A 26303-nucleotide genomic window follows, 5' to 3' on the forward strand; every position below is an offset into this window, starting at 1 on the left:
TTCCAAATTTGTTGATATTAAAGTAGGATTTTGTGGCGCCACCTGGGGGTCAAGCCACTTAGTGATCGAACCTTCATCACCAGAACTGGAACGATCATGTGACAGGGAGATGACAGTTGACAGTTGGAGATGGGAGTTGACAGTTGGAGATATCAGTTGACAGTTGAAGATGAGAAGCTCAGCTCGAGCCCACGAGTGGACAGATGTGTGGTGCTCCTCTCAACAGCAACAAGCACCTAACTGTTCTCCTAACTAAGTGTGTGTGTGTTCAACCACTGTTTCGTTAATAAAACCCGTTTGATTCACAACACTTGGTTTACTACATTGGTGACCCTTAACCATCCAAAACGGCTTATTTTGGATTTCGACAATGGACGCAGATGACAACCCGGCCCAGCAGAACACAGTCGCTCTCAAACTGCCCATTTTCTGGACCGCACAGCCACATGTGTGGTTCCAACAGACTGAGGCCCAGTTCGATATTCGGCGCATTACCGCCAATGCGACCAAGTATTTCTACATGGTCGGCGCGCTGGACCAAGACACCGCCAGGCACCTCATATATTAGCTTCGCCAACCGCCCAATGACGGCAAGTACGAGGGCCTCAAAGCACTCCTGTTGCGCACTTTTGGGCTCAGCCGTCGCGAACAGGCTGCCCGGCTCCTTCACATGGATGGGCTCGGCGATCGCAAGCCGTCAGTGCTGATGAGCGAGATGCTCTACCTGATGGATGGACATCAGCCTTGCCTCCTATTCGACCAAGCGTGTCTGGAGCAGATGCCTGATGACATCCACCTGCTCCTCGCTGGTAGCGATTTCGCCGACTCCCAGCAGCTGGCTGAACTTGCGGACAAGCTGTGGCTGGCCAAACAGCTGGATGGTGTTTCCATCGGTCAGGTGTCGGCAGCTCCACGGCAGTCCCAGCAGCCATTTCCAGCCCCCGCTGCCAGCACAGCGTCGAAGCCGGTCTCGGGCGAAGCCGGCAAAGGTACATGGTGCTACTACCACCAACGCGAGGGTTCCGAGGCCCGTCGATGCCGTTCTCCCTGCACACATCCGGGAAAAGCTGCGGCCGGCCGCCAGTAGTGGCTGTCGCGGTCGGCCAGAAACATCGCCTCTACATCTGGGATCGCCACTCTGGGCATCATTTCCTCGTCGACACGGCAGCGGAGATCAGTATATTGCCCCCGTCGGGAGTCGACACCCATTCTGGTAGGCGAGGGCCTCCTGTGACTGCCGTCAATGGCAGCCCCATCCGGACATACTGAGTCCGCACGGTTCCCCTTATTTTCGGCTCCTGCCACTTCACTTGGCCTTTCACTGTCGCAGGTGTCTCCCAAAAGTTGTTGGGCACCGATTTCCTCTGGGCGCATTCTCTGCTGGTCGATATGAAGGGACAACACCTCGTCCACTCTGTGACTTTCCAATCCATCTCTATGCACCCCGCCGTTCCCGCTACCCCACACCTCGACTCGGCATCTTCTGCTGAGTCGGTGTACGGCGCCCCGCTTACGGTCCCAGGGGACTTCATCCCAGCAGGCACGTGGACAGAAAGAGCCTCATTCAGCTATGCTAGAGCGTCTACGCAAGCAGGTGGGCCAGCTGGCCCCTGTACCAACATCTCGTCATGGACTTACTACTTCACACGTCCCACCTTCCCTCAAGGACTGTCAGTACATTTTCCTTCGCAGGGACTCTCATCGGACCCCACTACAACAACCTTATGAAGGTCCTTTCCGGGTGCTGCAACATGGTACCGCGACTTTTGTGCTGGACATGGGGGGCGGACGGGAGATCATTTCGGTGTCCCGCCTTAAACCTGCTCATGCTGGTGCAGGTAGCACAGCCCTGTCGTATGGGTCGGCCGCTTGGCCAATCCCCCCCGAACCCGTTTTCATTCCTTCGGTTCTGGGGGGGGAGGGGTTATGTGGCGCCAACTGGGGGTCAAGCCACTTACTGATCGATTCTTCGCCACCAGAACTGGAACAATCACGTGATAGGGGGATGACAGTTGACAGTTGGAGATGTCAGTTGACAGTTGGAGATGAGAAGCTCAGCTCGAGCCCACGAGTGGACAGACGTGTGGTGCTCCTCCTAACAGCAACAAGCACCTAACTGTTCTCCTAACTAAGCGTGCGTGTGTTCAACCACGCTTTCGTTAATAAAACCTGTTTGATTCACAACGCTTGGTTTACTACAGTTTGGCATTTAAGAAATTTAACATCGGCCCCAGTGTTGGTAGGGATCTGTTATTTTTGCCATTTCTTCAAAGAGATAACTTTTTCCACAAAAGTGATTTATTTTTAAGTAGTGCATATATTCCCTTCCTTTGTTAGGTCTTGCTGCAATACACACCACACCGCATTTAAAAAATGAGGTGACTACCTACCGCCAGACCTCTGCCGGTGTAGCTTTATTACTGATTGCATGGAACTGAAGTCTGAAGAAGGGTCTCGACACAAAATGACACCAATTCCTTTTCTCCAGAAATGCTGCCTGTCCTGCTGTCCTGTTTGTTTGTTCCTGAAATACAGCCAAAACGGTACACGATAGTGCAACAATTTTAGGCTCACCTTACTCACCGTCGTCCCTTTGGTGCTAATGGAAGAAGTTTCATTGAAATTGGTGTTATATTTTAAAGTTATTCCCATTTTAAAGTTAAAATCGATCTCCTAGGGAGGGAGGGAGGGAGGGAGGGAGGGAGGGAGGGAGGGAGGGGGTAGATGGAGGGAGGGGGGGATAAGGGGAGTTGAGGGGGATGGATTGGGGGGAGGGGAGAGGGAGGGGAAAGGTGGGAGATAGGGGGGAGGGAGGGAGTGGGGAGGAGGGAAGGGGAGTTGAGGGGTGTGGAGTGGAGGGGAAGGGGGGCAGGGAAGGGGGAGGGGAGAGGGGGTGGAGGGAGGGGGTGGGAGGAGGGGAGGGGGTGTGGAGGGAGTGAGGGAGGGGGGAGAGGGGAGGGGGAGGGGGAGGGGGAGAGGGGAGGGGGAGAGGGGAGGGGGAGAGGGGAGGGGGGAGTGGGGGAGGAGAGGGTGCTGCACCAATGCAGGAGAGGTTTGGGCCCAACGGGTCCACTTGGTCTAGTTGTTTATAAATGTAGTCCTTATTTGTCTATCAATGATATTGGTTGTCAATAGTAATTCAATTGACAACAAACGCCACATAAGTAAGTTAGATTTACATCTTCAGCACTCCCAGTATAAAGCTTTAAAAGCAGAAATCCACGTTCTCATTGGAGAGAATATATCCACAAAAATTGTGCTGTGCACTTCTGGCTTACAGAATGATGAGAACCTTGAAACAAAAATTTAAACAACTCTTGACTTGTCCACTTGGTGCTGATTCTACATTACATTAACATTGTGAATGAACATCAAAAAGTATTCTTTCAGTCTATTACTGTATAATCTTAATCACATTTATAAAATTGTTCTTTCTATAAACAGAGCAGAAGGGCTCATCTAAATCAAAAAAAACGGTTTCGTAAATCTGGACAAAAACTGGTTCGAGGTTTCTCAGTGGATTCTCAAGCATCACAATTCAGTGAGTTTGCTTTGGTATATGTGTAAATGAATTGCATTTTAATTATTATTGGCATTTCTAACGTGTGTGGCTAAGCATAGAAGTGCTTTCCACCTATTTTCCCTCTACTCCACGACTCGTACTTTAGCCTCTGTATTGAAACTAACTTTAGAAGAAAAACAATATTGGATTTTTTTACAGTAGGAAAGAACTACAGATGCTGGTTTAAATCGAAGGTAGACACCAAATGCTGGAGTAACTCAGCAGGACAGGCAGCATCTCTGGAGAGAAGGAATGGGTGACGTTTCATAGAAACATAGATAATAGGTGCAGGAGGAGGCCATTCGGCCCTTTGAGCCAGCACTGCTATTCATTGTGATCATGGCTGATTGTCCACAATCAGTAACCCATGCCTGCCTTCTCCCCATATCCCTTGATTCCACTAACCCCTAGAGCTCTATCTAACTCTCTCTTAAATCCTTCCAGTGATTTGGCCTCCACTGCCCTCTGTGGCAGAGAATTCCACAAATTCACAACTTTCTGGGTGAAAGTCACCTCAGTTTTAAATGGCCCTTTTATTCTAAGACTGTGGCCCCTGGTTCTGGACTCGCCCAATCTGAAGAAGGGTCTCAGCCCAAAACATCACCCATTCCTTCTCCAGAGATGCTGCCTGTCCCACTGAGTTACTCCAGCATTTTGTGCCTACCTGGAATTTTACAGATTGTGGTAAGAGCTTTACATTGTGTCGGTCATAACATTTAAGAAAGCACCTCTCCCCATGGGTAAATGGAATATTGAAACATATTTTACATGAGAATTTGCTTGTCAAAGTGTAAAGCAGGCAGTAGCTCTGGTTCCAGCATTAGCCTAAATTTGTCTACTGTCTCTACATTTCACTCCGGAATAAAAGTTTCTAAAGAATATTCATTCATAAAGTTAAAGTGAACATTTAACAAATGTTAAATATTTTCATAAATATCAAGGGTACTAATGAAATGAACTTGTCTTTGAATTTAAAGAAGGTAACCTAATAACTCTGATACTATACTGGTCGACTGAAAGTCCAGCAAAGTGAGTTTTGAAATTCATTTCATTAAAACTTTCAATTCGTGAGTTAACACCAAAAAACACCATCAAATCTGCCAGAGAATTGATTCTGGTCTAAATGTGATGCTAAATTCTCCAAGAGTTTGGGCAGTTCCTGATATACTCTGAAATAATTAAGGATCTGTCCTAGGTTAATTAGGGATGTGCGATTAATGTGGCCTTGCCTAAATCTGCAAACTGGGGAAAAGGCTGCAGTTGCTGAAAGAGATGTCCATTATCCATTTTCAGTTGTTTTTGGGATTGTCTCTAATTTCTTCACATCGTTCCTATAAAGATGTAACCAGAATTCCTTCTCTCCAGAGATGCTGCCTGTCCCGTTGAGTTACTTCAGCTTTTTGTGTCTATCTTCCATTATTCCATATAACTTGCTACTTGCTTTCTCAACCACTATCAATGATCAGTGCGCACGCACTCTCCAGATACACAATTCTGCTAAGTTTTGATCCACTACAAATTTAAAAATTGTATATAAACACAAAAGGCTGGAGTAACTCAGTGGGTCAGACAGCATAGTTTGCACACGCACCACAGCCCAAGTCACTAACAAAGAGTGAAAAATCTCTAACATCAATTCTTATGGAATACCATTATAAGCAATTTAGGGCACCATATATCAAGATGGCCACGCCGTTGTGTTTGGCTGCCTGTCATCGCTCACCTGGAGATCGTAGTGTTCTTTGAGCCACTTTGGTTTACGACCGCCGAACCCTCCTGTAGATCCGACCCTCCGTCGTCGACTTCTTCAGTCCAGGTCCCGGACAAAGTTTCTTCCAGCGATCGCTCCTCGATCAACTCCCGGTAGATGTGCGGGCCCAGCCTTACATCCACCGCCGCACGCACCGCGCTAGGAGGTGGGGTAAACGCGCGGGAACATTCGAAAATTTAAAAAACCTCGCCCGCGCTCATCCAACAACGGCCTACCTCGCCCAGCGCTGCGAAGTCGGACCTGGTCGACCTTACTGCTCCATCCACCGGCGCTCCCTCTGCTCACAGAATCCTGGCTTAACCCTGGTGAGCTTGCTCCACTCGTGGAACTCTGTCCTGATGACTGTAACTTCTTCACCTCGCCTAGGCTCTCCGGACGCGGTGGGGGCTTAGCCACTGTGTTTAAGAAACATTTCAACTGCCGCCTCCTGAACGCTGATCATTTCTCCAGTTTCGAGGTGCAACTAATTAAAGTAGGCCTAGCCTATCCCCTCTTAATTGTTCTTGTGTATCGCCCACCAAAAATGCATAAGGACTTCATCACCCAATTTGCTGATCTGATTTCTAGCATTTTGCCCAAATTTGACCGGATCATGATTCTTGGTGACTTTAATATTCATGTTTGCTGTCCCACTAAGCCTCTTGTGAGTGAATTTATGCACCTAGTTGAGTCCTTCAATCTGACTCTTCACACCACGGGACCCACTCACAAGTTAGGCCATACTCTCGACCTAGTGTTATCGTCTGGATTCCCAATCAACAACATTGCAACTACTGAAGCCTGTCTATCGGACCACAGCGCTATCATTTTTGACGCATCTCTGCCTTTATCTCCCGCAAAATCTCATCTCCCTGTTCGCTACTCCCACGACAGAAATTCATTGACTGCCAGTAAATTCTCCGAGGCTCTCACAGCTGCCCCCAACATCTGCACTATTGAGGCCTCTCCCCCCCATCTCAGCACTGAAGATCTCGCCTCTTTATTTAATATCACTTGCTCTTCCATCCTGGATTCTATCGCTCCCCTTAAAATGAAAAAGCCTAAGCCCAAAGGTCGGCCTTGGCTCAATGACAGCACCAAAGCCCTAAGAAGGGAGTGCAGAAAATCAGAAAGGAGGTGGAAATGTGACAAGCTTCAAATTTCCTTCGAAATTCTGAGAAACAATCTTCTCAAATACCAGGAAGCAGTAAAGTCTGCTAGAGCACAATACTTCTCCGACCTTATTTCCAAAAACTCTCATAACTCCAAGGTCCTATTTAGAACAATTACCTCTGTCATATGTCCCGCCCCCAGTACCAGCTTAGTTGGGTCCCCTGCTAAGTGCGAAGAATTCGCTAAATTTTTCACCAACAAAGTTGAGAACATTAGAATGAACATTTCCCCTCCCACCCGTGACCTAGCTGTCTCACTAGTCTGTTCATCTAAATTGGACTGCTTCCAACCCGTCACTCTATCCTCCCTTGCAAAGCTTGTCTCCGCTATGAAACCTGCAACCTGCCCCCTTGATCCTGCCCCCACTGCCCTTCTGAAGGATGTCATTGCAATAGCCGGTCCCAGCATCCTCTCTATTATCATATCATATCATATCATATATATACAGCCGGAAACAGGCCTTTTCGGCCCTCCAAGTCCGTGCCGCCCAGTGATCCCCGTACATTAACACTATCCTACACCCACTAGGGACAATTTTTACATTTACCCAGCCAATTAACCTACATACCTGTACGTCTTTGGAGTGTGGGAGGAAACCGAAGATCTCGGAGAAAACCCACGCAGGTCACGGGGAGAACGTACAAACTCCTTACAGTGCAGCACCCGTAGTCAGGATCGAACCTGAGTCTCCGGCGCTGCATTCGCTGTAAAGCAGCAACTCTACCGCTGCGCTACCGTGCCGCCCTGGCCACTGGCACTGTTCCAACCAGTTTCAAGCACGCGGTGGTCCAGCCCCTACTGAAAAAACCTAACCTAGACCCCACCTTGCCTAGCAACTACAGACCCATTTCCAAACTGCCATTCCTGTCAAAAGTCCTTGAAAAGGCAATTCTAAACCAATTAGTGCCCTACCTGCACCAATACACCATCCTGGAAAGTTTCCAGTCAGGTTTCAGAGCCCACCACAGCACAGAGTCTGCCTTGTTGAAGGTACACAATGACCTGCTTCTCGCCATCGACACCGGCGACTGTGCAATCCTGCTCCTTCTCGACCTCAGTGCAGCGTTCGATGCAGTGGACCACACCATCCTTATTGACCGTCTCCGGTACGCGGTTGGCATTGATGGCACTGCCCTGAGCTGGTTCGCTTCGTACCTCAAAGATAGGAGTTTCGCCATCAACATAGGCAGTTATTCCTCTGCTCCAGCTAGCCTCTCCTGCGGAGTTCCACAAGGCTCCATCCTAGGCCCCATTCTCTTCTCTCTATACATGCTCCCCCTTGGCCAAATCATTCAAAGGCACGGCATTTCTTTCCACTGCTATGCCGATGACACTCAGCTTTACCTCCCCCTGAAACCCAACAACCAGTCAAATTTAAACAGCCTCTTACACTGCCTTGAGGACATAAAATGTTGGATGGCACAGAACTTCCTCCAATTAAATGAGAGCAAGTCTGAGGTCATCCTATTCGCCCCCCCCCCCCCCCCCCCCCCCCCCCCCCCCCCCGACTCCATCAAATCGATAACAGGCAGTCTTGGAAGTCTATCCTGCCTAGTCAAACCGCATGTCAAAAACCTCGGCATGATATTTGACTCTGCATTAAAATTTGATAAGCAAGTCAACGCTGTGGTAAAAGCCAGCTTCTTCCAACTTCGAACCATAGCTAAAATCAAACCTTTCCTCCAATTCGACGACACAGAAAAAATCATTCACGCTTTCATTTCCTCCCGCCTAGACTACTGCAACTCCCTATACACTGGAATCAGCCAATCTTTCCTGTCCCGCCTGCAACTGGTCCAAAACGCCGCAGCGAGACTCCTGACGGGTACCCGTAAAAGGGACCACATCACCCCGATTCTGGCCTCTCTCCACTGGCTCCCTGTACGGTACAGAATCAACTTCAAGCTCCTCCTATTCATGTATAAAGCCCTAAATGGACATTCCCCCCCCCCCTACATCAAAAATCTTCTAACCCCCCTCTCTAACTCCAGGTCCCTCAGGTCGGCCGACTTGGGGCTACTCACTATCCCGCGGTCTAGGCTTAAGCTCAGGGGTGACCGCGCTTTTGCGGTTGCAGCCCCTAGACTGTGGAACAGCATCCCTCTCCCCATCAGAACTGCCCCCTCCATCGACTCCTTTAAGTCCAGGCTCAAACCCTATTTCTACTCCCTAGCGTTTGAGGCTCATTGAGGAGGCGCTGTGAACTGTTTGCGTGCTACTGTATGTTTCATTTTTTTCCTTAGTACCTAATCAGATGTACAGCACTTTGGTCAATGTGGGTTGTTTTTAAATGTGCTATACAAATAAAATTGACTTGACTTGACTTGACTTGATATATGAGGAAGGCTATGCTGGCTCTGCAAGAGTCCAGAGGAGGTTCACAAGAATGATCCCAGGAATGAATAGGTTAACCTGTGATGAGCGTTTGTCGGCACTGGACCTGTACTTGCTGGAGTTTAGAAGAATAAGGGGGGACCTAATTGAAACATACAGAATAGTGAAAGGCTTGGATAGAGTGGATGTGGAGAAGATGTTCCCACTAGTGGGAAAATCTAGGACTAGAAACATAGAAACATAGAAAAAAGGTGCAGGAGTAGCCCATTCTCGGTGAATAAATTTTTCCTCATCTCAGTCCTAAATGGCCTACCCATTATTCTTAAACTGTGACCCCTGGTTCTGGACTCCCCCAACATCGGGAACATTTTTCCTGCATCTAGCCCGTCCAATCCTTTAAGATTTTTTTCTGTTTCTATAAAATCCCATCTCATCCTTCTAAATTCCAGTGAATACAAGCCCAGTCCACACATTCTTTCATCATATGTCAGTCCTGCCATCCCAGGAATTAACCTGGTGAACCTACGCTGCACTCTCTCAAAGCAATAATGTCCTTCCTCAAATTAGACCAAATTTGCACACAATGCTCCAGTTGCGGTCTCACCAGGGCCCTGTACAACTGCAGTAGGACCTCTTTGTTCCTAAACTCAAATCCTCCTGTAATGAAGGCCAACATGCCATTAGATTTCTTCACTGCCTGCTGCACCTGCATGCTTATTAGAGGTCATAGCCTCAGAATTAAAGTACATTCTTTTAGGAAGGAGATGAGGAGAAATTTCTTTAGTCAGAGGGTGGTGAATCTGCGGAATTCTGTGCCTAAGAAGGCTGTGGAGGCCAGGTCAATGGATATTTTTAAGGCAAAGATGGATAGATTCTTGATAGTACAGGTGTCAGAGGTTATGGGGAGAAGGCAGGAAAATGGGGTTAGGAGGGAGAGATAGATTAGTCATGAGTGAATGGCAGAGTAGACTTGATGGGCCGAATGGCCTAGTTCTACTCCTATTCCTTATGACATGACCTTATGACCTTTCCCTAATCCAGTAATCCTACCCTGAATCAATGTTTCTAAACAATTTTCTACACCTAAAGTTAAACTGTCAGGCCTTTAGTTGCTACTAGCCAGGCCTGGACCGATTGGGTCCAAAACTCTCCTGCAGGCCCGGCAACCCTCCGTGCAAACCTCTCCTGTGGGTGCGGCAACCCCAGTTGGGTGCAAGCCTCTCCTGCAGGCCCGGCAACCGTCATCCAACTGATGATCCGTGGATCCGTTGCCAGCCGAGGAGTGTCCCCTGGGGCCGTGGGCAGGCGAGGGGTGAAAGGAAAGGGGAGAGGGAGCCACTCACCTCGGCCCCGGGTGGCCATCGCATCGGCCAGAGTGAGCCGTGGATCCGTTGGGTGGAAACCTCGCCTGCAGCGGCAGCTCGGCAGGGACAGCCATCTTGTTTGACCCTCTGTCGCTGTGCTGCACCATGGGAGGAAGGTGAAGCACAGGGCATGCCGGGATGGGCGCCAGTCCTCCCGGCAGGGGTGGGGAGGAGCGCATTTATTAAAGTTTATTAAGTTAATTGTTTTTAAAATGTAACAAGACTTGATCAATTGAAACCGCAGGGGAATTATGGGCGTAAAATTGTTGCGTTATTGTGTACCATTTTGGCTGTATTTCGGGCAAGTAAAAATATGCAATATATATACGTACGAATATATATACAAGACGAGAGGTTTAATAATATAGATGCTCATCCTGATTACAGTTTTTTTTAATTCTGGAAAGGTAAATGTAAATTAATGAACTAATTAAAAGTTTGCGTGATGGCCAGGGCTGTTAAAAATTAAATAAAAAACTACCTGCTAATGTAAATGTATCACTTCCTTCTCTATGCATCATAGCATGGTTTGGGAACAATCCATGCAAAACCGCGCAAGATTGCAGAGAATTGTTCACACAACCCAGACCATAATAATATATTCCTTTATTCGTCCCACACCGGGGAAATTTACATTGTTACAGCAGCAAAGTGGATAGCAAGAGAGCAAGAGATCATTCATTATAACTAAAAGATTCATAAATTGTCATCAGTTTTCTGTGTGTTCTTAGCTGTTATAACGATATCACGCGTTATCACGCCAACCAACCACCCTACCATTGACTCCATCTACAGCATGCTGCCTCAGCAAGCCCACCAGCATAATCAAGGATGAGTCTCACCCTGGACACTCCCTCTTCTCCCCTCTTCCATCAGGCAAGAGGTACAAAAGTGTGAAACACATACCTCCAGATTCAAGGACAGTTTCTTCCCAGCTGTTATCAAGCAACTGAACCATCCTATCACCAACTAGAGAGCACCCTGACCTACCATCCACCTCATCGGAGGCCTATCAGACTATCTATAATTGGACTTTACTGGACTTTATCTTGCACTAAATGTTATTCCCTTTATCCTGTATCTGTACACTGTTGCCGACTTGATTGTAATCATGTGTAGTCTTTCCACTAACTGAATAGCACGCAACAACAAAGTTTTCAATGTACCTCAGTACATGTGACAATTGGCTTTTGTAAATTGTCCCTCGTGCATAGGACCAGAACTAGTGTGTACTGGTGATCGCTGGTTGGCACAGACTCGGTGGGCCGAGTCACCTGTTACCATGCTGTATCTCTAAACTAAACTAAACTCAAGTCAGACATTTGCAGTCTTTTCATGATTTTGTCTTTGATAGTTACTGGAGTTTTCAGTGCATGTTACCAGAGCCCAGGGTGCACTTGTGGAACTTGGAGTCAGCACTCACCTCTGTAACTGAATCCTCCACTTCCTGACCAACAAACAACAATCAGTGAGGATAGAGATATGGTTAAAAGCTTCAACTTACTTGGAGTAAATATCTCCAGCAACTTGTCCTAGACCAGCCATATTGAAGCAATGGTAAAGAAAGCGCACCAACTGCCTTAAAAGGCGTAGGAAGCTTGGCATGTCCCCAACAACTCCCACCAACTTCCATAGGTGCACTGTAAAAAAGCATTTTATCGGGATGCATCACTGCATGGTTTAAGAACAATTTCATCCAAAACTGCTAGAAATTGTAAATGCAGCCCAGACCATCATGCAGACTAACCACCCTTCCATTGACTCCATCAACACTTCACGCTGTCTCGGCAAGGCCACCAGCATTATTAAGGACGAGTCTCGCCCCAGGCATTTCCTCTTCTCCCCTCTCCCATCAGGCAAGGGGTACAGAAGTTTGAAAACGCATACCTCCACATTCAGGGACATTGACTTCCCAGGTTACCAACTAGAGAGCGGTCCTGGCCTACCACCTACCTCACTGGAGACCCTGGAGCTATCTTTATCTTGTACTAAACTTTATCTTGTTCCCTTTATCCAGTATCTGTACGCTGTGGACGGTTTGATATTAAGCATGTAAGCATGTATTTTGCTGACTGGATAGCACTTAGCAAAAACCTTTTCACTCTACCTCGGTACACATGACGATACACTGAACTAAACAAACTAAACCTGTGTGTGGGAAATGGGTGTGTCTGAGATTATGATCAAGCAAAAAGGTTTATAGTATTGAGAAGTAATTAAAATGCTGCATCCAAATTAGCTAGTACCTGGTAATTAACTTTCTCAGAATTATATGTGTTTCCTTAATTTACACGAATGCCAAATATTAGTAACAAACTGATTCTGTTGACCAGTTGCACTTTTTATACTCATCAATATTTTCTGCATTTTCTGCAGGTGACGACGATGAAACTGATAAACAAAGGAATTCAAGATGTTATCCCTTCAAAAGAAGACTGAGACGCATGTTTTGTTCTTGGACCTGTTGCCCAGCATTTCTAAGACTGCAGGAATATCTAATAATGGTTGTTTCACACCCACTTTTTGAAGGAGTGATTATTATCTGCATCTTAATTAATACACTTTTGCTGTCAATAGACTACCACCAGGCACCGTATACACATTCACTAGAAAGCGGAAACACTGTAAGTATTGCGTAAGGATTTGCACATGGAACAGGTATATGGCATGACGACAAAAATACCCAGTAAAAGCCCCAAAAGTTTGCTTTCTTCCAGCATATTCCTGTTTTCAAAGACATCTGTAAGAATGTCAAAAAGTAGGCCAGGATCAAGATAAATAGAAACCAGAATGGATTGGTGCTCTCAGGTGTTTTTCCTTATGTATACCTTGAGGGTGTGCAGGCTTCAGAAGTCCGTCACGGAGATTTAATACATTCATCATCCCCATTCTCTGGCAGACAGGAGTGAACCCCATCTTGGAGGACCAGGTCAGCACCGGGCCATGAAACTCTGTTGAATATAAAGGTGTGAGTTTCTTTCAAATGTACCCAACCTAAATGTCAGACACACGGCGATGGACGCAAAATGCTGGAGTAACTCAGCGGATCAGGCAGCATCTCTGCAGAAAAGGAACAGATGATGTTTCGGGTCTAGATCCTTCTTCAGACCTGGATTAAATTATTTCCAGTGATATCATTTGCATCTGTACCAATAGCAGGAGCCTAAATGTATGCCAAGAAGTAGGTGATTTAGAAGCCATCCCCTCAGCCTAAAAGGTCTGCCATGATTATCGGCGGTAATTCTCAATAGAACATTTACAGCATTTCTTCAAAATAAGACGACCAGTTTTTATTTTCATGTTCCCATATGCCAAAGCTGACCTGTGTACAGCTGCTTTTCAAAATGAATGGCCACCTCTGAGCTAAGAGGCCAGGGGCATTGTTTGGTTTCAGCCCCATCAGCATCATCTTGGCAAGCTGCCACGTCCTCACTAAACAAAGGCATATGGTGGGAATATTGGTCGCTCAATGTAAACTGAACCATAAATGAGCCATTGGCTGGGGAGGTACAATGATGAGGTGTGGGGGGGAGTCCATTAACAGAATGTTTTTGACTACCTAGTGAAATGTGCAAGGAGGTAACGTGAAAATAGTGCACAATCAAGATATTTACACCTATAATTGGGCTCAATTTGTAAATGCAAGTAGTCTACAGTCTGTTTTCCATGAACATGCTGAAAACATGCATTTGATACCAGAGAATGACAAATGCCAATTCCCAATAAGCCCACACCCCCACCACTCCAACCTCTGACCACCTTCTACTTTTTATCTGGCCCCATCAATTTTTATGTTGAGAAAAACAAGGCAGTTTGATACCTATTCAAGTACTGTTATGAATATAATTCAACACATCAGGCTAGGCTGCCAATGTAAGTCATGCATGTTTTTGTGTCTCATAGCCTTCTAGTTAACTGAGGAACTTTTGCAGCAAAATACAAAAATTGTAAAAACAAATATGGTGACAAAATTTAAACACCCATAACAACTCCATCAAGATTTCCTTATCTATAATGTTTTAAAAATTCAATTGCAGAGTTTTGCTCTGATGATGAAGCGTTTGAGCTTCGGGCATGGTTTATGATAACTCCTAGGCAAGATGACACCTATAAACATTTGTATCTCATGCATGCTCCACCTTATTGCCACTAGATAGATTTTCTATCTTGAATTGTTTACGTGCACATCAAAATTTATCGTACAGCCATAGGTTACAAAAATATACATTTGACATTGTGACACCTAATTGTGACACATGCAAATATATATTTGACATTGTGACATTGTGACACATACTAATCAAGAGTCTGCCAATCTCTGCCTTAAAATATCCATTGATGGCCTCCATAGCCTTCTGTGGCAATGAATTCCACAGATTCACCACCATCTCACTAAAATAATTCCTCCTCGTCTCCCTTCTAAAGGTATGTCCTTTTATTCTGAGGCTCTGGCCACTGGTCCTAGACTCTCCCACTAGTTCATTCATTGTACCAGTACTTCATTGACACAATGGTACTTTTCTGCAAGATCCTGCTAATTATGTTTAGATGACCTTTCAGTCCACAAAAGATTTTGATATATGTAACAAAACACAAACCATTAATACGTATTTCAATTCCAAGAGCATAAAGATTTATGAACACAACCATTTATAATATTCTTTACATAATGAATGTTTATTAAAACAGTGCAGAGAGGATTTGGCATGAAAAGTATTTTCCAAATTATTTGTTCATTGAAATGTGATTAAATCTTCAATACTATATTGCATCTATTATTTCTAGATTTGTCGCTGATTCTTAACAACTGTTTCACATTTGATTTTAGGTTTTATCAATTATTTTTATAATAGAAGCTATTTTAAAGGTGACTGCATTAAACCCCATGCCGTATGTAAGAAATGGATGGAATGCATTTGATTTTATCATTGTTCTTCTGACTTGCTTAGAATGGGTACTTTCCACAATAAATATCCCAACACTTAAACTTTCCATGATACGATCATTGAGAATGGTAGGTACTTATTATTTTATTTGTCTCTATAAAATTTACTATTACAATTGCAAATCTTGTGCTGCTGCATTTTAAAAAGGCACGTAAAATACATCTTCCATTATGTACTGATCGATGATTTAAATAAAGTGTGCCAATATTTTTATTTGATGGGATACATAAAAACTAGATAGTTAATAAACTACATGTAGGAAACAGCTGTAAATACTTTGTACTCCCTCAGAATTTCCCTCTCCGCTGCTGAAGTTGTTGCCTTATATTACAATTGTGAAGGCTGTCAGCCCACATTATTCTTTATTCATGTTAGACAATAACACCTCAAACTGCTTTGGCAGCCTTTTGTTGGTGTTATTCAAATCTACCCTTGTGACTGGGCAGGAGGGAGTAGTCAAGTGGGGTAGATATGTGGTAGTGCGCTGAGGAGACACAAATTCTGTTTAAAGCTGACTGCCACGATAAGGCTTGGTGTTGGGTCCTCTCAAAAAAGTAAACAGACAAGCACCCTTTATGTCTGACATGCTCTATCAATGCTATGCCAGAAGGGCAGAAAAGCAGGAACTCTGAGTGTCTGCTCTTTTCCCATATCAAAGGCATTTATTATTGGTTCAAAGGATGTTTCAGCCCATCAAGATCTTGGATGAATCACCAAATCATAGGCTGAAACATGGAATATCTAGAACCTGTCCAAATTATTGAATTTCACCATGAGTCCAACTCAGCAGTAAATACCTACACAATGTTAAACCAAGGAACTACAGATGCAGTTTACAAAAAAAGACACATGGTGCTGAAATAACTCTGAGGGTCTGGCCGCATCCCTGGAGAACATGAATAGGTGATATTTTGGGTTGGGGCACTTCTTCCAACTGATTTGTTTCCAGGGATGCTGCATGGCCCATTTGAGTTCTTCCAGCACTTGATGTCCAGCTTTGATATGTTTCCTGCTAATGGCCTGACCGATGAATCTAAACCTCATAGATCTATCTAATGGCAAAATGAGAACCAAAAAAACCCCAATGAAACTATTTCAGCCGCAGTGAAACTATTTCAATCATCAGAGTTGCCACAGAATGTTGCTAACCTTCCAGGTTCACGTTTTCTTCAGAGAAAGGACAGTGTGAGGTTTTTTTACAATGAAATGTATCACATTGGAGCAACAACATCAAGAAGATCTATTTATATGTTCCTCTGCCCTTCATTCCTTTCCCCACCAAACCTATAGGAACAAATAGTCTGTCTTTAGTCCTGCTGACCCAGTTGTCATATCTTGTGAGGGCAGGATTGTATGGGATTGGAAGAAGAAACAGAGATGGTATGGGCCAACTCTTTGGAATGTGTATGGTGGAAAATATGGTGGTGCAGAGGAAGGTTTTCTGAAATGAACATAAAACATAGGACAGTGCAGCACAGGACCAGGCCCCTATTGGCCACAATGTCCGTGCCAAACATGATACCAACACCAACTCTTATCTGCCTGCACATAATCCATATCCCTCCATTCCCTGCTTATCGAAGTGCCTATCCAAAAATCTATTAAATGTCACCATTATATCTGCCTCCACCACCATCCTCAGCAGCACATTTAAGGCACTCAACGCCCTTTGTGTAAAAATCGTGCCCATCACATCTTCTGTAGACCTTGCCCCTCTTACCTGGAAGCTATGCCCGCTAGTATTTGATATTTGATATTTCTATCCTAAAGAGGTGAGATAATGTGGGAGAAAATGTATCAGCTAAGTCAAGTTTAGAGATATAGTGTGGAAACAGGCCCTTGGGCCCAGGGACTCCATGCCAATCTATGATCACCCATATATTAGCTCTATCATGCACACTGGGAACAATTTACAGAAGCCAATTAATTTACAAACCTGCAGGTCTTTGGAGACAAGTGTGGAGATTGTTAGTAGAAAAGACTGATTCTCAGCTTTACTCTGTGAAGTGGGTTTTATAAATGTACTCCAAGTAAAAACAATGTTAATCACCTTCCCCCAAGCTTACTGCAATATTAGATATTGATCTAAACAGATGTGCTCCTATGCAAAGAGAACGAGGCATGTTAGTGTGCCCATGACTGCTCTACAAACATCTCCTTTGCTTTGGCTGAGACTAAAGTGCTTTTCTCTGCAGCGTGTTGCTGTTCAGAAGGGTCCCAGTAGCAGCATAAATTTGTGGAGCTGAATGTCACCTCGCCTTAAGAGAAGTATTCACTCTTTTCTGGAAAGACCACCGTTGTCCCATTCAATACAAAGAGCTATCCATCATCACTACCAATACATGAGCTGTCACCAATGAAATGCAAATGAGGACTGGCTATCAGACCTCAGACTGACAGCCAATAGGGCCACCCACCTGTGTACCACCCAATGTGAAAATAAACTCAGATTTCACGTTCTGCCAAACTTTTAAATTGTCAACATGCCATCAGATTTTTCTAAAACCTTTCTTTTTATTCTCATTTTACAACACAAAGAAAACATTCATTTGGAAGAAGCTTAAGCAGTTTCGTGGTCACATTTACGAAGAATCATTGTAATGATTTGCAAATTATTCATTGTCAAATACCCTGGAGCTTGCAAAATTAAACTTCTGTGGAAAAGGAAATATGGTATACTGAAGAGTCCATCACATCCACCTTGTGCTCTAAAATGATCAAAGTATTTTAGAATTACTTTACAAATCAAGAATTTCAATACTTTCTCTTGAACTACAGCAAAACAATACTCTATGAATAATTCGAAAATTTGCAGACAAGGTGACACAATAGTTCATTAACACTGCTGAAAAGAGCAAAACATAGTAAATAAATAATTCATGAAAGGGCCCAGTTACTCCCAATAGCACAGAGCATTACGGAACCTTATGTTGTTCAAATTAAAGGGAATGAAACATCATTAATCTTTCATGAAAAAAATCAATTTTCTAAAATACATGTAGGCGGTGACAATAGGCCAGAAGTCTCTATTGGACTTTTTTTTCGCGAGATAGCAACAAGATTTCTAAACTTCAAATGTGCTAAGAGTGATGTGTTAGTGCACTTCTGTTGTGAAGTGCACCAGTTGATAATGAATAGCAAAGTTCTCATGCATTGATTGATTGAAAGATGCAGCATGGAAACAGGCCCAGAACCGAGTCCACACCAACCATCAATCACCCGTTCAGAGTAGTTCTATGTCATCCTGGTTTCACATCCACTCCCTACACACTAGGCAATTTACTATGCAATTTACAGAGGGCAATTAACCTGCAAACCCACACTTCTCTGGGATGTTGTAGGAAACCAGAGCACCTGGTGCAAACCCATGTGGTCACATAGAGAACATGCCAACTCCACACACACAGCACCTGAGGTCAGGATTGAACCTGGATCTCTGGTGCTGTAAGGCAGCTACACCACTCTGCTGCTTTATATGCCCATGTTTAACACTGAGCTGCCTCCAAGCAGTGATGAACAAAGCAATCCTTTAGTGTTTAAAACAGCCTGAAAGTATTAACAGATAATATTACAATTAAATGTCCTAATTATTAGTAAAAATAAAAATAATGAACAACACTTACATAAAAAGAACAGTATATGTATATTAATTGAATTAAATAAAATAAAAAATGGTCTACTCACTGTTCTCCCTGATAACCTTTCACCCCAATGGTGTCAATGGGTTTAAGGTGCTTGTGTGTATTCAGCAGGAAAATTTCCCAACCCAAGAGCTAGGGAATCTGAGCCAGTCACAACTGCATGGATGGACAAGGAGTCCACTTGTACAGAGCAATTGTCCTGGGGCCAACAATTAACTGAGCCAAGAGGTTGCACATCAGCCTCACTGAAGCATTCCTAGCTTCTGCTCAGTTCAGTTGTTGAAAACTAGCAAATCAACAGATCCTAATGGATCTGGCAGCTTTTAAGAGGAAGATCTGCTCCATCAATTCAGTCCAGACTGCAGGTGTCTGGATTTTCTGGCACTGTGCCTATACTGCAAGTTCTGTGGAGCCAACACAGGATGAGGGTCAATGGAGCAGAAGTACAGCTGAGAAGATAAAATTAGCAGTGCAATTTTGAGTACCCAGCTATCCCAGTCATGCTGGATGATGTTAGTTAATGTAGAAAATTCCTTTGTAATGTAACTTATTTTTATGAACTTGCACTAAGATAAAGATGTGATTTCTGTTGCATTTTGTGGAGTTAACATTACAATAGAACATGAATGCCTTGAAGAGCCTATTATTCATTGAAAGGTTGTAAGCATCCAACCTGGAGATTTTGTTTACGTAGAATTGGGTAAAATGAGAAAATAATGTTATTGTTTGTCTCTCTTCTCCCAAAATTTTGAATGTTTTAAATTTGTTGTTTTCTTTTAAAAACAGCTTAGAGTTTTTAAATTAGCAAAGAATTGGAAAACGCTAAACACTTTAATCAACATCATATTCAAATCATTGAAAGAGATGGGAAATCTGACACTTATTGTCATCATTGTCATTTATATATTCACTGTAATAGGAATGCAGCTTGTTGGTCATGATTATGAAAATAAAGTAAGTATATTATATAGTCTTAATTCTTTTGATTGCTTTTAGTCTGATTCTGATTGTATAAATATATCTATGTCATTGTTACATGCTAACGGAGAACATAGAACAATATAACACAATAGGCCCTTCAGTCCACAATGTCTGTGCCGAACATGATGCTAAGTCAAACGAATCTTTTCTGCCTGCACATGATTCATATCCCTCAATTCCCTGCGTATGCATGAGCCTCTATAAAAGCCTCTTAAATGCCACTATTGTACATACCTTCACCACCATCCTGGCCATGCATTCCAGGCACCCATCAGTGTATGTGTAAAAGAATCCTAGCCCTGCATATCTCCTTTAAACTTTGCCCCCCTCACCTTAAAGCTATGCCCTCTATGCTAGGCATCAATTCATGATTTAAATAAAGAGGCACAGTAACTTTGTGACTTGCAGAGGTAGGTGTTGCCATTTTGGAGGTGTTGCCATTTGCTGCCGAGCTGCGACCTCAAATGAACATGTCACGATGTCCTGTGCTGTTCTTATCTAGACAGATTTGCCTAATCAAGGGCTTAGTTAAAGAGTTACAAGAGCTTATACTCAACAATGCTCAGAGCAAGATAGAAGATGTTTGGTATCAAGTTAAATTATGAAGTCGGGTTGATTAAACCTTTGGATTAATTTGAGGAGAGAAACTTAAAGAGTAATATTGCTCAGGGAATTGGTGGATCTAGGGTCGGTGAGGCACCTATTGATGGTCAGTGAATTTTCCAGAAAGGTGCAGCATGGCCCAGTTAGTCTTGTGTTGAGAACACCCATACATTTCACCAACAGTTTTGGTTACCCAGCTATATGAAGGATGTCATTAAGCTCAAAACAATACAGAATAAATTCATGTGGATTTTACTGGAAATGGAGGGCTTTAGTTATAAGGAGAAGCTGGATGAGCTGGGAGTTTTTCCCTATAGTGTAGGAAGTTGAGTGCTGACCTTATAGAAGTATATAAAATCACGAGCAGTGTAGATAAAGCGGGTGGTTGCAATCTTTTTCCCTGGGTATGGGTGTCTAAAACTAAAAGGCATAGATTTAAGGTAAGAGGGGGAAGATTTAAAGGGAACATAAGGGGCCACTTTTTCACACATTGGGTGGTGAGTATGTGGTTTAGAGGGATGTGGCTCAAATGCAGAGAAATGGGACTAACACAGTTAGACATCTTGGTCAGTATGGATGAGTTGAACTGAATGACTTGTTTCTGTGCAGTGTAACTCTGTGACTCTATGACTATATGCTATTTAATATTGCCTCAATATCCAATGGAAACATAACAGGCCTCCGTGTCCTTTAACAAGAGCTACCTATATTTGAAATGTGTTTGGGTGAATTGTGCAAAAGATTGCACAGTTGTGGGTTTGGGAAGTGTTGCGATAGTACCTGGGTGAGAACTGAAATGACTTTTGGAAGCGGCAGAGGAGAGAATCAGCCATGGATTAGCCTGCATGATGGGTGCTAATCAAATGGGCTGCCTTAACTTAGACAGCATTGCGTTTCTTGAGAGTTGTTGATGCTGCACTCACACAGGCAATTGGATAGTGTTCTATCACACTCATGACACATCTTGTAGATGATGGAGATGTTTTGGAATTTCAGGAGATGAGTCACTTGGTGCAGGATACCCAGCCTATAACGTTGCCTTTTAGCTACTTATTTAAGTGGCTGTTGCAGTTGAGGTTCTGATTCATGATGATGATCTTCACAGGATATTCTTGGTCGATGACACGGTGATGGTATTGCCATTAAATATCAGAGTAGGTGGCCAGATTTTCTCATGTGGGAGATAGCAATTGCCTGGCGCTTATGTGGTGTGAATATAACTTGCTATACATCAGCCCGTGCCTCAAGGTTGTCCAGGTCCAGGTCTTGCTACAGATAAGTAAAGGCTGCTTCACTTGCAGGAAAGAAATTGCAAATGTATGTGAATATTGTGTAGTCATCAGTGAATTACCTATGACTGGCCTGGGGATGGAAGGATGGTCATTGATGCAGTTGCAGAAGATGGGTAGAGCTAGGACGCTACTATGAGGAACTCCTGCAATACTGCGCTGGGGCTAGAATCATTGACCTCTGACAACAACAACCACCTTCATCTGTGAAAGCTGTGATTTAAACCACTGGAATGGCTTCCTTTTGATGATCCTTGACTAATTTTACCAGGGATCCTTGATGCCACGGTCAGTCAATTGCTGCCTTTATGTCAAGGCCAGGTCACTCTCAACTCACCTCTGAAATTTAGCTCTTTGGTCACAATCAAACCAATTACTAGCATATCTTCCTTTACCACCCATACCCATCAACTTTCACCTCTATTTATTTGTATGTAAAGCAATTGGTGCATGTAAAGCAATAAGTGTAACTTGGTTCAATCACTGATGTTACAGCCAAGGAAGCACACTAACACCTCCACTTCCTCAGAAGCCTAAGGAATTTTGGCATGTCTCCAACGATACTTACCACCTTCTACAGACGCACCATAGAAAGCATCCTATTGAGATGCATCACTGCTTTGTTTGGGAACAGCTCTGCGCAAGGAGCAAAAAATTGTAGATGTAACCCTGTCCATATAGACGAGCCTTTCCAACATCAACTCCATTGATGCCTCATTGCCTCAGGAAAGCAGCCTATATAGTTAAGGACCTTATTCCACCCAATCATTCCCTCTTCCCTCCTCCCGTGTTGGGCAGATGATCAGAAGCTTGAAAGCACATACCATCAGATTCAGGACCAGCTTCTTCCCCATTCCTATCAGACTATCGAACGGTCCACCCTTAAGGTAGAGTGTAGTCCCAATCTTCCAACCTACCTCATTGCGAACCTTAGACTTTTGCTCTGTAACGCTATACGTATTGCTCTCACACTATATTCTGCACTCTGGTAATTTTCTACCCTGTTGTACTTAGATATGAGTTGATTGTACTCATGTATGATATGATTTGACTGGATAACATGCAAACAAAACTTTTCACTGTATCTCAGTACACATGACAACGATAATCCAATACCAATACCAATAATATCCAATGGCCTCAGGACAATGGGCAAAATGATCATCGTTAATGTGCTATATAGTCACTGTACAATAACCTACAACAAAGAACACACAACAATTTCTAAGCCTCTGTGTATGTTTCTCCCCTGTTTATCTCTCTTCTTTTCCATCACTGGTTCATGTTGCATACGTTCACAAGAGTCCATTAACTTATTCTGAGATCATACCATTCCTCGTGTGTTAACTCAAACAGTATCAATGGGATATCTGATCATCGATAAACTGATAATAATTTTGAAAATATACCAAAAAGTTAAAACGATGATGTCATATCGCATGCCAATGAGGCATACTAGTACAGTTACTCTTAGGAAGCAAATAATGTTGAAAATAGAAAGAGTCTCACAATACTTATTGTCTTTAAGAGAATATTCTATGCAATATCTCACCAACATGCCCAGTGTAATTTCAGATCACTTATTACAATACTTATATTAAAAAGAAATAGTACATGCGCAACCTTGAAATTACTCAATAATATTAACAGTGCGTGCTAAACAAATGTATAAATTTATACTGTAAAAAGAGTCTTCAGACTATTTCTTTTGATTGAGTTAATACCGCTATTAAATAGAAAATAGATTAATAATAGGGCTAATTTGTTCCCCACATAGTACCCAGAGTAATTCCCATGCTAATATATTTTGTTACTAGAATACAGAAAGGAAAATAATAATGGCTCTTTATTTTCCATGGCTGATAAAGTTCATAACATATTTGTTAATGAAATAAGACTATTATATATAATATTTATATATTCAGAAGAAACTTCCACACTTCCAAGTTCAACACCTATCATTCATCTGCTTAGTTTTACTGCATCAGGTATTTTTCATGTGATATAATGTTATGTTACAGGCGGCATTTGCTGGCAATAAAATACCAAGATGGAACTTCAGGGGCTTTTACAATTCCTTTATAATGGTCTTTCGAATTTTATGTGGAGAATGGATAGAGCCATTGTATGACTGCATGCGTTGCTCGAAGATGTACTTTTGTCTTCCACTCTTCTTGCTGACATATATAGCTGGAAATTTTCTGGTAAGAACAGAGAATACGTGCTTTTAGCTGGCATCAAAACTATTGTTTATTAGTATGATATTTTATTGTATTACTTTTAAAAAGAATTGGAAAGTATGTTAAAATATGCAATACGTATTATTTTTACTTTGAGTACAGTAAACCAACCACAGCTTACTGTGGGTCAGATGTGACCCATGCAAGACACTGCAGAAATTCAGCAAGTCTCCGATGACTCTTTGAAACTCCTACAGATGCAATTTAGAATGCATACTGCTTAGTCGCATCACAACTTGGTTTGCGAACAGCTCTGCCCAGGATCGCAAAATATTGCAGAGGATTGTGGATGTAGTCCAATCCATCGCATGAATCAGTTTCCTCACCATTGAATCCACCTACATAGAGACATAGTCATGGAGTGATACAGTGTGGAAACAGGCCCTTCAACCCAATTCGCCCACACCGGCCAACAATGTCCCAGCTACACTAGTCCCACTTGCCTGCATTTGGTCCATCTCCCTCCAAACCTGTCCTTTCCATGTACCTGTCTAATTGTTTCTTAAATGATGGGATAGTCCCAGCCTCAACTACCTCCTCTGGCAGCTTGCTCCATACACCCACCACCCTTTGTGTGAGAAAGTTACCCCTCGGTTCCTATAAAATCTTTTCCCCTTCACCTTGAACCTACGTCTTCTGGTCCTCAATTCCCCTACTCTGGGCAAAAGACTCTGTGCATCTACCCGATCTATTCCTCTCATGATTTTGTATACTTCTGTAAGATCTCCCCTCATCCTCCTGTGCTCCATGGAATAGAGACCCAGCCTACTCAACCTCTCCCCATAGCTCACACCCTCTAGTCCTAGCAACATCCTCGTAAATCTTTTCTGAACCCTTTCAAGCTTGACAATATCTTTCCTATAACATGGTCCCCAGAACTGAACACAATATTCTAAATGCGGTCTCACCAACGTCTTACACAACTGTAACATGACCTCCCAACTTCTATACTCAATACTCTGACTGATGAAGGCCAAAGTGCCAAAAGCCTTTTTGACCACCTTATCCACCTGCGACTCGAACTTCAAGGAACCATGCTCCTGTACTCCTAGATCCCTCTGCTCTATAACACTACCCAGACACTACCATTTACTGTGTAGGTCTTGCCCTTGTTCGACACCCCAAAATGCAACACCTCACACTTTTCTGTATTAAATTCTATCAACCATTCGTCCGCCCACCTGGCCAATCGATCCAGAGCCTGCTGCAATCTTTCACAACCATCTTCCCTATCTGCAAAGCCACCCACTTTTGTATCATCAGCAAACTTGCTAATATTGCCCTGTATGTTCTCATCCAAATCATTGAAGTAAATGAGTAACGGGCCCAGCACTGAACAGGCCCAGCACCAAACCCTGAGGCACACCACTGGTCACAGGCCTCTAGTCTGAGAAGCAACCTTCCACCATCACCCTCTGCTTCCATCCATGGAGCCAATTTACTATCCATTCAGCTATCTCTCCTTGGATCCCATGCAATCTAACCTTCCAGAGCAACCTACCATGCGGAACCTTGTCGAGCACCTTATGATGCCAAAGTAAAGCAGCCAGGCTAATCAAAGATTTGTCCCTCTCCAGGCATTCCTTCTTCTTCCTGCTCCCATCAGGCAGCAGATACGAAAGCTTGAAAGCGGGACTACCAGACTGGGGAACAGCTTGTTCCTCTCTGATATCTGATGTCTGAACAGTCCTACCATAAGCTAGGGCATTGCCCAATTCACCCCTATCCCATTGAGGACATTGACCTTTGTCAATGGAATTAGTGTCACCCGTGTTAAGACAACTCTTTCATCGTAGGAATTGGCAAAGTGAATCATTTTGGAGTGACTCCAATGTCAGTATATTCTTTCATAAATAAAGGAATCAAATCTATGCACAGTTTTCCAGGAGAGTTTCACCATTACACTGCACTATTGTAGCAGTACTTCCCATTTTCTAAATCCCAACTCTTTTATGATTAAGGACCTATATGTCATTAGCCTACCAAATAGCTTGTTGCGCCTGCATGTTAACAGTTTGTAATTTGTGCAAAATAACACTTAGACCTCCTTGTGCTTTGCTCATTTGTTTGACATTAAATTCCTCCTACAACGTGCATAACTTCACACTTTCACACATTGAACTCCATTTGTCAAGTTATTACCCACTCATTCAGCCACTATATCCAGTCGCAAAGTCCAAATGTCCTCAATTTAATTGCAAATGTGTTGGGCCATGTAAGACGTGGTATAAATGGTAATCTTTCCTTTCCTTAGAATTCATTCAACTCTTATCTTTGTGAGTTGCTGCCCCATATCTTCCAACGACCTCTTCTCAGTGTGTTAGGTTCTTTAGCATCTCAACTTAAAGCATTAAATAAGGTTTGTGTTGGGTTTCTTTTGTGTTTTCCCATTCAGAGGAACAGATCGGGTAGATGCACAG

General features: G+C 43.5%; 1 protein-coding gene across 1 annotated transcript in view; it reads left to right on the forward strand.

Moving 5' to 3' along the window:
• The first annotated feature begins 1570 nt into the window (after positions 1-1570).
• Positions 1571-26303, forward strand: part of LOC144598275 (sodium channel protein type 4 subunit alpha-like) — a 131436-nt gene continuing 106703 nt past the window's right edge. The window contains exons 1-5 of the mRNA XM_078408636.1: positions 1571-1754; positions 12201-12235; positions 15012-15197; positions 19557-19762; positions 23685-23847. Of these exons, the coding sequence (XP_078264762.1) occupies positions 1571-1754; positions 12201-12235; positions 15012-15197; positions 19557-19762; positions 23685-23847 (774 nt within the window). The remainder of the gene's footprint in view (positions 1755-12200; positions 12236-15011; positions 15198-19556; positions 19763-23684; positions 23848-26303) is intronic.

The sequence above is a fragment of the Rhinoraja longicauda genome, chromosome 1 (genome assembly GCF_053455715.1).
Source record: "Rhinoraja longicauda isolate Sanriku21f chromosome 1, sRhiLon1.1, whole genome shotgun sequence".
Taxonomy (NCBI): Eukaryota; Metazoa; Chordata; class Chondrichthyes; order Rajiformes; family Arhynchobatidae; genus Rhinoraja; species Rhinoraja longicauda.